The 12570-nt window shown below is 40.5% G+C and overlaps 1 protein-coding gene across 1 annotated transcript in view; it reads right to left on the bottom strand.

Moving 5' to 3' along the window:
* LOC134344830 (protein SNORC-like) overlaps positions 1-12570 on the bottom strand; it is an 81184-nt gene that overhangs the window by 27636 nt on the left and 40978 nt on the right. Inside the window, exon 2 of the mRNA XM_063044934.1 lies at positions 8069-8242. Within this exon, the coding sequence (XP_062901004.1) occupies positions 8069-8242 (174 nt within the window). The remainder of the gene's footprint in view (positions 1-8068; positions 8243-12570) is intronic.

Genomic DNA, 12570 nt, shown 5'->3' with positions numbered 1-12570 from the left:
TCTTTATTTTCTACAATTTCTAAAGCTCTGAAGATTAATTTACAACCTAATACACTGACTGTCTTATTTGGAATAGTTCCGCATAATATTCAGGTTATTTCATCTTCAGACCAATATGTAATTGCAATTGTCACATTGTTGGCAAGAAGGGCTATTTTATTGAAATGGAAAGATACCTCTGTCCCTACATTAATTCAATGGTTTTCTCAAGTAATGTCATGTCTTAGCTTGGAGAAAATTGGAAGTAGAAGTTTTGATACTCAATTCAATTTTGAGAGAAGATGGGGTTCTTTTGCCAAATATTATCATTTAATTTGAATTAATTTATATGGTTTCCTTCCAATCTTATATAAATATGAATTGGCGGTTGATGATTTTTCTTCTTTATCTATACAGATGATTCTAAGTTGTATTGCTCTGGGAGTTGGTTCCTAATAGTTTTTTTTTCCTCTCTTTCTTCTTCTTTTTTCCTTCTCTTTCTCTTGTAGTTACTGTGTTTTTTTTCTCTTTTAGTAGTTGTGGTTCTCTTTTCCCTTCTTTTTATAATTTTTTTTTCATTATCATATCATTCTTTTTTGACTAGTTTTTTTTCTTCAGCTTTATTAACTGTATATATATTAATTTGCTGTAATCTTGTACCATTTTAAAGCTGTAGGAGATTATGTATCAATAAAAAGATTTTTAACATGAAAACCTTTTGGCAGTTTGAATCATTGAGAGGAGGCTTGCGCATAGAAGACAGAGGGTGGAGGTTGAAGGGGCTTATTCAAGCTGAAGGTTGCTAATTACTGAAGTTCCACAGAGATTGGCGCTGGGACCTCTGCTGTTTGTGATGTATATTAATGACCTGGGTGAAGATGTAAATCAGTGAATTAGTACATTTGCAGCTGATACCAAGATCGGTGGAGGTGTAGATAGTGTAGAAGATTAGCAAAAGAATACAGCATGATATAGATCAGTTACAAATATGGGCAGAGAAATGGCAGATGGAGATTAACCCAGATAAATGTGAGGTGTTGCATCTTCATAGGGCAAATGCAAGGAGACAGTACACTGCTAAGGGCAATATCCTTAATGGTGTTGCTGAGCAGAGAGATCATGGGGTCCAAGTTCATAGCTCCTTGAAAGTGACTACACAGGTCGATAAGGTGGTTAAGAAGGCTTATGGAATGCTGGCTTTTACTAGTCAAGGCATTGAGTTCAAAAGTCAAGAGGTTATGTTGCAACTTTACAAAGCTCTGGTTAGGCCATATTTGGAGTCTTACATACAGTTCTGCTCACCCCACTATAGGAAGGATGTTGTGGCTTTGGAGAGGGTGCAGAAGACGTTTACCAGAATGCTGCCTGGTTTAGAGAGCATGGACTATCATAAGAGGCTGGATAGTCTTGGGTTATTTACTCTGGAGCACTGCAGGCTGAGGGGGAGATCTGATAGAGGTTTATTAGATTATGAGAAGCATAGATAGAGTGGACAGTGAGTATCTGTTTCTTAGGGTTAAAATGCCTAATAAGAGAGGGTATGCTTTGAAGGTGAGAGGGGAGTAAGTTTAAGGGGGATGTGAGGTGTAAGTTTTTTACTTAGAGAGTCATGGATGCCTGGAATGTGCTGCCTGATATGGTGGTAGCGGCAAGTACATTAGAAGCTTTTAAGAGATATTTGGATGGGAACATTGGATGTAAGGAAGATAGATGGTTATCAACAGTGTGTATGTAGGAGGGATTAGTGTTTTGATATTTTTTGATTTGCTTTTTAGCTGGTTGGCACAAAATTGTAGGCAGAATGGCCTGTTTCTGTGCTGTAATATTCTATGCTCTATAATTGGCTGAGGAGGCACAGGATTTAAAAAGAGTCAGGACTTTTCAGACTTTTCAGCAGGTTGAAATCATAATGATCTCTTAGGGCACTCAGGAAAGGCCAATAAAAAGAAGCAAGCTGTAAGTGTTGCCATTGTTGGAGTGTACAGTTTTAGAGTGGTTAGCCTTGGGTTTAACTGGCTTTGGCAAGAACCGACTTGGGCAAGCACAGGTGGAGGTTCTAAGTAAGTTTCTAGTAAATATTTCTTCTCTTACTTTGTCTATTAGTACGTAACTAGTGCGCTCAGAATGGTTCCAGAGTTACTGGTATGTTCTTTGTGTGAGCTGTGGGAACTCTGGGAGATCTCCAGTCTTCCTAATAACTACATCTGCACAAAATGCATCAAGCTGCAGCCCCTTAGCGACAGAGTTAAGGAACTGGAGCTACAGTTTGATGAGCTTCAACTCACATGGGAGAATGAGGAGCTGGTAGATAGAAGCTACCGGGAGGTTGTCATCCCTAAGTAACAGTAGGCATGTCTGTGGGTGACTGTTAGGAGAGGGAAAGGGTATAGGCAATCAGTGTAGAGTACCCCTGAGGCCATTCCTCTCAACAATTGGATACTGTTGGGGGGTATGGGGTATGACAAACCAGGGGCAAAGCTGCAGCAACTGGTTTACTGGTACTGAGTCCAGCTCTGTGGCTCAGAAAGGAAGGGGAAGAAGAGGAGTGCAGTAGTGACAAAGGATTCCATAGTTAGAGAAGCAGAGAGGAGATTCTGTGGACATGAAAGAGACACCCAGATGGTATGTTGCCTACCAGGCGTCAGAGTCAGGGATGTCTCAATTTGGGTCCACGGCCTTCTAAAAGGGAAGGGTGAACAGCTGGAAGTCATAATACATACTGGAACCAATGACATAGTTAGGAAAAAGAGTGAGATCCTGAAGAGAGGATATAGGGAGTCGGGCAGAAAACTGAAAAGCAGGACCTCCACGGTTGTAATTACTGGATTGTTGCCTGTGCCATGAGCCAGTGAGGGTAAGAATGGAATGATTTGGTAGATGAATACAGTACTGAGGAATTAGTGCAGGGGGCAGAATTTCTGATTCGTGGATCACTGGGATCTCTTCAGGGAAGAAATGACCAGCACAAAAGGATGGGTTACACCTGAACCTGAACGAGAACAATTTCCTTGCAGGCAGGTTTGCCAAAGGTGTTGGGGAGGGTTTAAAACTAATTTGACAGGAGGGTGGAAACCAGAGTGATAGAGCTGAGGATGCGGCAGTTGATATACAAGTAGATGCAGTGTGTAGTGAGACTGTGCAGAAGAACAGGCTGATGATAGGGCAAAATTGCAGTCAGTGGGATGAGTTGAAGTGCAACATGGGGGAAAAATCAAAAAGAGTGAGGAATACAGGACTGAAGGTATTGTATTTGAATCCATACAATATACTGAATAAGATGGGCAATTTTGTAGCACATTTAGAGATTGGCGGGTAAGACATTACGGGCATCACTGAGTCATGGCTGAAAGAATATGATAGTTGGGAGCTTAACATCCAAGGATGCACATTGCATTGAAAGGACTGTAATGTAGGCAGAGGAAGGTGGGGTGTCTCTGTTGGTAAAAAAATGAAATCAAATCCTTAGAAAGAGAGATGATGTAGAAATATTGTGGGTTGACTTAGGAAACTACAAGTGTACGAATACTTTGGTGGGAAGTATATACAGGCCTCTGAAAAGTGACCAGGATATCGGCTACATATTGCAATGGGAGATAGAAACGGTATGTAAAAAGGACAATGTTATGAACGTCGTGGGGGATTTTAATATGTCGGTAGACTAAGAAAATCAGGTTGGTGCTGGATCCCAAGAGAGAGAAGTTATAGAATACAGTATCTATGAAGTGGCTTTTTGGAGTTGCTTGTGGTTCAGCCCACTAAGGGAATGCCAATTCTGGATTGGTTGTTATGTAGTGTCACAGAAATAATTAAGGAGCTTAAGGTAAAGGAACTGTTAGGAGACAATAATCATAATATGATAGAATTTAAAGCAATTAAAGCAACGAGGGAGATCAAGGCGAATGTGGAGGGTGAGTGCTGGCTGCCTGCCTTTTGATCGCTGGTGGGGTCGGTCTGCTGCCAGAGAGGACAGACTGCCTTTTGATCACTGATGGGATCGTTTTGCTACTAGGGAGGGGAAACTGGTTTTAGATCACTGATGTGATCACTCTGCTGCCAGAGACGGAAGCCTGTGTGGCCTGCCACTGTGCCCAGAGAATGTTACCCAGGGTTTCTGTAGTTTGGATATGAACGTGTTTCTATGGACTTTTTTCAGTCTTATAGTTTTTTTTAATATTCTGGTTTTTCGCTCAATCTTTCTAATTTCTTGTGTGCGGGGGGGGCGGGCAGGGGATTTGGGGGTCAATGTACCTGCTCCATTTTTGTTTGTTTTTGCGTGCGGCAGAGGGATTTGGTTGGTGATCATGCTGCCATTCGTTTCTTTCAGGTTTCAAGGCTGTCTGGAGAAGAATTTCAGAGTTGTATACTTCGATAATAAATAAACCTTTGAAGCTTTAAACCTTTGAATTCACCCTGCAGCTTGAGGAGGAGAAGCTAAAACTGGATGTATCAGTATTACAGTGGAATAAAGGGAACTACAGAGGCATGAGAGAGGAACTGGCCAAAGCTGATTGAAAGAGAACACTAGAAGGATAAAGGCAGAACAGCAATGGCTGAAGGTTCAGGGAGCAATTCAGAAGGCAGAGGAAAGATGCATCCCAAAGATGAAGAAATATTCTAAAGGGAGGATGAGACAACCATGGCTAACAAGGGAAGTCAAACACAGCATAAAAGCAAAAGAAAGGACATACAATATAGCAAAAGTTAGTGGGAATTAGAGGATTGGGAAGCTTTTAAAAAACCACAGATGGCAACAAAAAAAGTCATAAAGAAAGTAAACATGAAATATGAAGGTAAGCTAACTAATAATATAAAAGATGATACAAAAAGTTTTTTTTTCAGATATAAAGAATAAAAGAGAGATGGGAGTGGATATTGGACTACTGGAAAATGACACTGGAGAGGAAGTAATTGGGAACTAAAGCAGGGTAAGTATTTCCTCAGTCTTCACTCTGGAAGACAAAAACAGTATGCCAGAAAATTGCCAAAGTGTCAGTCGGCAGAAGTGAGTGTCGTTGCTATTGCCAAGGAGAAGGTGCTTGGGAAGCTGAAAAATCTGAAGGAAGGTAAATCTCCTGGACCAGATGGACTGTAGTCCAGGGTTCTGAAAGAGATATTTGAAGAGATTGTGGAGTTATTAGTAAGAACCTTTCAAGAATCACTAGGTTCTAGAATGGTTCCAAAGGACTGGAAAATTGCAAATGTCACTCCACATTTTAAGGGAGAGAGGCAGAAGAAAGGAAATTGTAGACCAGTTAGCCTGAGACAGTGGTGGGAAAGATGTTCGAGGGTATTCTTAAGGTTGATGTTTCAGGTTACTTGGAGGCACATGACAAAATAGGCCAGTCTGCATTGTTTTCTTAAGGAGAAATCTTGCCTGACAAATCTGTTAGAATTCATTGAGGAAATAACAGGCAGGATAGACAAAGGAGAGTCAGTGGATGTTGTTTACTTGGATTTTCAGAAGGCCTTTGATACAGTGCTGTACATGAGGCTGCTTAATAAGATAGGAGTCCATGGTATTACAGGAAAGATACTAGCATGGATAGAAGGTTGACTGACCAGCAGGAGTCAGTGTGGGAATAAATGGGGCCTTTTCTGGTTCTCTGCCAGTGACTAGTGGTGCTCCATTGGAGTTGGTGTTTGGGTCGCTTCTTTTCACGTTACATGTCAATGAACTGGATGATGGAATTGACGGCTTTGTGGCCAATTTTGTGCAAAGATACAAAGATAAGTGGAGGTGCATGTAGAATTGTAGAAGTAGACTGTCTGCAAAAGGCCTTAGGCAGATTGGGAAAATAGACAAAGAAGAGGCAGATGGAATACAGTGAAGGGAAATGTATGGTTACACACTTGGTAGAAGGAATAAAGGTGAGAACTATTTTCGAAATGGCAAGAAAATTCAAAAATCGAAAGTGCAAAGGAACTTGAGAGTCCTCGTGCAGGATTCCCTAAAGTTTAACCTGCAGATTCAGTCAGTGGTGAGGAAGGCAAATGCAATGTTTTCTTTCATTTCAGGAGGACTAGAACACAAACACAAGGAGGTAATGCTGAGGCTTTATAAGGCATTGGTCAGACCGCACTTGAAGTGTTGTAGGCAGTTTTTGGCCCTTGCTTAAGAAAAGATAGGCTGGCATTGGAGAGAATCCAGAGGAAGTTCATAAGTATGACCCTTGGAATGAAAGGGTTGACATTCAAGAAGCATTTGATAGCTTTTGGCCTATATTCACTGGAATCCAGTGAATTCTTCTAATTTCACTGGAATTTAGAAGAATGAGGGAAGATCTAATTGAAACCTATCAAATATTGAAAGGCCTAGATAGAGTGAATGTAAGGAACTATGTTTCCTATAGTGTGGAGTCCAGGAACAGAAGGCTGATTAGAGGGACATCTGTTAACCAGAAAATTTTAACCCAGACTGAAATTAAGACATGAGGATAGATTTCTTTAGCCAGAGCGTAGTGAAATAGTGGGATCCATTGTCATAGACAGCTGTGCAAGCCAAGTTATTGAGTATATTTAGAGCAGAAGCTGACAGGTTCTTGATTAATCAGGGTGTCAGAAGTTATGGGGAGAAGGCAAGAGAATGGAGTTGAGAGGGATAATAAATCAACCATGATGGAATTGCAAAACAGACTCAATGGTCCAAATGGTCTAATTCTGTTCCTTTGTCTTATGGTCTTGTGGTCTATACTAAAGCATCCTGATAGGATCATAGAAGTGGAAACCATCAGGTACAATTCAGAAGGCAGATTAGGCTCTCAGCAATTGATTAATGGACTGGAACTTGATGAGAACACCAACAGTTGTTAACCAAACTAACTTCACTTTATCTGGAAGATCTCCGCCTGCTGGTTACTCTCCATTTACCACCAATTAGTTGCAGTTATATGTCGCCTTTAGGGCTGGACAGTGAATTTGCTTCCAAAGGACAAAGATAAGTAAAAGTAATCAGTGTTCTTGTGAATTAATTTTTGTCCACTAACATTGCATAATTAAAAGTATCTTTAAATGATTTAATTTTCCCCTTTGCTTTAGCCAGCTGTCAATGTTTGCTTTTATTTTCATATCTTATGATATGATTTGTCCCCGTCTAAATTTATGTAGGTATTACATCACCCAAATGTCTTGTTACTGCACAGGACCAAGGGCACTTTGGATCAGGAAAGTATCAGGCTGGAGACTCAATACTGACTTGTTCCAGATTTAGAATTCTTTAGGTATGCTGTGGGCAATGCATTTGGTGGGTAGCGTGCAGCAGGGAGTGACAAATGTGCAGGATTATAATGGCAAATAAAGACAGGGAAATAAATGTTAATGTTTGAGCATTCAGTGCCTGGTGGCCAACATAGATCAATTTGGGTAAAGAGTGAGTGAAGAATAGCATAGAAACAGTGGGAGCGATGCAATGGTGTGAATGGAGAGTTGAAACCATCCAGTATTGGAATCATCACCTCTGGAGAAAATAGAAGCAACAGAAACCAAGGCAAAATCTGGAGGCAAGAACTGGAGTCAAGTGACTCTTAACTGTTACTCAACCACCTCCTCAGTTGCACAGCAGTTAGCGGTGGGCAATAAATATCAATATTGACATTCTGTGAACAAGCAAATAAAACAATTACAAGACGTGTTTTTGTTGGAGCAGTATAAGGTCAGAAATTCAGGCCCATATAGGAAGTGATGAATATTTGCAGCTTAATTCAACCTGAGACCACACAGAGAGAGATTTTGACGAGAGGATAGAATAAGATAGCTGTTAAGCATACATGAGAGTGCATTGACTGTGAGGCAGAGACTCAGTCCAAATGGTGAGTAGCAGAAATCAAATCGAAATCATTTTTAATGAACAATCTGGGAATTGGAATTCTGAGCAAAATAATTTGTCAACAAATCAACAGATTTACCAAGTCTCTTCATGTGCTGATCTCAGTCTCTTGGCTCTTCTGGCAACCCTCTGGCTTACCTCAAGTTGTGTAATATCTTAATCATAATACCTGGTGGGAGCATCAAGTCACTTGGTGTAGGTCCAGGTTCAAACTGGATGCCATGAGAACAGTCCATTTTAAAACCTAAACCCCATTTCACATTTTACCTTTCTCCACAGGTTCTGAGTCATCTGGATAATATCCATAGTCCGAGGTCATTGAACTATCCTCCGGATTGGGTCCAGGAGTGACAATCTCAACTGCACCTCCTCCTGAGGAGGTCTCCATGGCTTCACTGGATGGACCCAGGACCAGAGATTCCTGCATTTCAGATGCAAAACCTAGAAACATAAAGATCTGCAGATAATGTTTGCTGTTTTAAATATGCAATCTCCACCCATCTTAAGCTTTCTTCAGGAGAAATTGATAGTTGGAAACCATCAGCAATTCTGTTACTGCAAAAGAGCTATCTTTACATTTTCTAATAATTCCAAAGATAACAATTACCTTTCTCTATGAAAAAACAGGGTGCACAGATAGAAAGGTTGCTCACAAGAAATCCGGTCCCATAAACTTAAGAGTTTTATTGGAACAAATTATTGGAACTCAACTTCCACATAACCCTATATTATTTTTATTAGGTGACATTGAAGGGATAAAACCGAAACTTAAATTGAATAAATACCAGAAAGAATTTATAAAAATCGCATTGGCAGTAGCCAAGAAGGCTATAACAGTTACTTGGAAATCCAATTCGTATTTAAGTATGGATCATTGGAATAATGAAAGTTTTAGCTGTATTCCACTTGAAAAAATTACTTATAATTTAAGAGATAAATATGTACATTTTTGAATATTTGGCGCCCTTATTTACAAAAGATAGGTTGGCATATGTAGGTGCTCTGATGATAAAGATGTTGGTCCTTTGGGGAAAGTAACAAATAAATATATTAAATTTATTTCGAATCCCATGGAGCATGTGGAGACCTTCCAATATCCAGGCAGTCTTTCTTTCTTTCTTTCTTTTTTCTGTCTGTCTGTCTGTATCTTGTTTTACAGCGGTTGGCATCCAGCTTAATGGTGCATTACCACCACCCTCCGCTCCAGAATGTGCACTAGACATACATTCTAAATCCCTTCACCCAATCACACACACACACACACACACACACACACACACACACACACACACACACACACACACACCTACACTTCACCCTCCCATCTTTGACCATCCTAGTATCCTATTCCTGTTTATTCGTCATATTCTATAAAAAATCCCTGTACCCCTTAAAAACGCTAAAAATACCCGGACTTGTGCTCTCTCACCCATGCCCAGCAACCCTTTTAATGTGAATTCCTGCATCCCCAACTCCCTTAATTTATTTCTCATCATCTCTCTCTGTATCCCATACTTCCTGCAACTCAGAACTACATGTTCTACTGACTCCTCTTCCTGACATTCCTCACACAATCCTGTCTGGTGTTTCTCTATCATTTTCAATGTTTTGTTTAATGCACAATGCCCCAGCCTTAACCTAGTCCACACAGTTTCCTCTCTTCTGTTTCCATTACCTACCCTAGTAACTGCAACACTCTTTTGTATTTGATATAAATGCCTCCCTTTCCCCTCCCTGTCCCATCTTTCTTGCCACATTCGGTTGACTTTTTCCCAGATTACACACTTAACCTCTGCTTTACTGATACTAATGTGCATTTCCACATTTTCTTTCTTTAACGCCCTCTTTGCCAACTCATCCACCCTCTCATTCCCCTTCACCCCTACATGTGCTGGAACCCATAGAAATTTTACCTGACCTCCCTGATTTGCAATTCTTGTAACTAACTGAAGGACTTCATAAAGTACATCTTGCCGACTGTTTGTGTGAAAAGACCTTAAACTTGCTAGAACTGAGGATGAATCTGAACATATCAATGCTTTGGCTTGTCTGGCTTTCTGCACCCATTGCAACGCAACCAACACTGCCAGCATCTCCACTGTAAACACCCCTAACTTATTAGATGTTCTTCTGCTGATTCCAATTTCTTTTGCTCGTATTACCACCCCAAACCCTGTCACTCCTGTTTCAGGTTCCTTCGCACCATCCGTATAAATGTGAGTATAATCACTATACTTTTCCATCACATGACAGTTAAATGCATTTACCAAATCTGTTTTATATCTTTCTTTCCTTTTTACCTCTAACAAATGCCAGTCTATGTCAGGCCATACAAGCTTCCATGGAGCTACAACCGGATAAACTACTGAAGGACTTAACCTCAGATCAAATACTCCACATTCTTTCGCGATATCATTCCCTACCCGACTAAAGGTATCCCTCTGAAACCTCCCATTTTCCCAGCACTCCTGCAACACTCCTTTAGTATGGTGAGAATCATTGTGCCCCTGCAAGTTAGCCCAGTAGTTTGCCATCAGTTGCATCCTTCTTAGTTCCAAAGGCATTATTCCCATTTCTACCTGTAGGGCTGACACTGGTGACGTTTCAAAAGCCCCACTGCACACTCTCAAGGCCTGAGCCTGAATCACATCCAGTTTCCTTATAAGAGACCTAGCTGCTGATCCATATACTATATTTCCATAATCCAATACAGATCTTACTAAAGCCACATACATTCTCTTCAAAGCTGAACAACTTGCTCCCCATTCCCTACCAGTCAAACATCTCATCACATTTATTACTTTTTTACATTTCTCCTCAACTTTCCTGATATGGTCTGCCCATGTTAATTGTGAATCAAATATAACTCCCAGAAATTTAAATGATGCAACCCTTTCTAATTCAACCCCATACATCCTTAACTTCTTCCCTACCTCAACCCTTTTCCTGGTAAAAAAAATACAGTTTGAGTTTTGTCTCCTGAAGATCTACATCCCCAATCATAACCACACTCCACCATTTCATCAATTGCTTCTTGTAGTTTCCTGATTATATGGTCCATGTTCCTGCCTCTTTTCCACAAGGCCCCATCATCCACAAACAGTGACCTACCTATATCCACTGGTACCTTTGTGAAGACATCATTGATCATAATCATGAAAAGTAATGGGCTAATCACACTACCTTGAGGTGTGCCATTTTCCACTATGTACTGTTTTGATAATTCTGATCCAATCCGAACTTGAATTTTTCTACCAAACAAAAAATCTTTAATCCAATTAAAAACTCTCCCACCAACCCCCATCTTGTGCAGTTTAATTAATAATCCTTCCTTCCACATCATATCATAGGCTTTTTCAATGTCAAAGAACACTGCCACTACTGACTCTCTATTTGCCTGGGCCTTCCTTATTTCAGTCTCTAATATAATCACTGAGTCCATGGAATTCCTTCCCTTTCTAAAACCACTCTGATAACTTGCCAGCATTCCCCTTTTCTCAAGCTCATATGATAACCTTTCTGTTATCATCCTTTCCATTATCTTACATATACTTGATGTTAATGCAATTGGTCTGTAGCTAGTGGGTTTTGACAGATCCTTGCCAGGCTTCCTTATTGGAATTACTACTGCTTCTTTCCATGCACTTGGTAATCTTCCCTCCTCCCACACTCTGTTATAAAAATGCAGCAATTTCAAGAGCGCTCCTTCTCCTAGATTTTTAGCATCACAGAGCATATCAGATCTTTCCCTGGGGAGGTTGGTCTCGATCTCTTTATTGCTCTCACCATTTCTGCTAATGTAAATGGATCATCAATTATATCATCTGTTCCTTCCCTCCTGCTCAACACACCTGGGTGTTAACTCATTATTCTTTCCCTTCTTCTTCTCCCTTCTTCAGACAAATTTTCTGAACTGTGTATAAGTACAAATGACTTGGCCATGACCTCAGCCTTATCCCTACTGGAGACTGCAGTTTCCTCCTCAGATATCATTGCTGGATATTCCCATTCCCTTCTATCTCCTCCCATCCTCTTAATCATTCCCCATATCTCTCCCACAGGTGTTGTTCTTCCTACCTTGTCGCAAAAACTCCTCCAACTTGCCCTTTTAGCTTGACGTATAGTTCTTCTCACCACTGCCTCTGCTTTCTTATATTGAACCAAATGCTGCATATTATGGGTTCTTTTAACTAGCCTGAATGCTCTATTTCTGTTTTTTACAGCCTGACAACATTCCTCTGTCCACCATGGTACCAGTTTCCTATTCATCCTATTTTTACTCCTGGGAATAGATCCTTCTGCTGCCGTGATAATTGCTGAAGTCACCTGACTGTTTAATTCATCTACATTTCCAGAAATATCAATCTTTGTCAACCCTTATTCACTCAACTTCTGGAACTTACCCAATCAGCTTTTTCAAACACCCACTTTGGGGTTCCGCCACCTGGTCTTACTTCAACTCTTTCACCCACTGAACACAAAACTGGATAGTGATCACTGCCTACTGTTGAAGCAGTCCAAACTCCCCAGTTACTAATGCCAGCCAAGGTATTAGACACTAACGTAATATCTAACACTGACTCAGTTCCTGTTGTTATATCTATCCTTGTGCCTCTACCATCATTCATACACACCAAATCCCTTTCTTCCATCAAATCTTCAATTACCTTTCCATTTGGATCTGTAATCTGATCCCCCCATATTGTGCTATGAGCATTGAAATCTGCACACCACACTACTTTATGTCTGTTTTGTCCTTGTATCTTTAA

The sequence above is a fragment of the Mobula hypostoma genome, chromosome 4 (assembly GCF_963921235.1).
Source record: "Mobula hypostoma chromosome 4, sMobHyp1.1, whole genome shotgun sequence".
NCBI classification, from domain to species: domain Eukaryota; kingdom Metazoa; phylum Chordata; class Chondrichthyes; order Myliobatiformes; family Myliobatidae; genus Mobula; species Mobula hypostoma.
The sequence above is the reverse complement of the archived record's forward strand: the minus strand, read 5'-3'. Positions and strand labels throughout refer to the sequence as shown.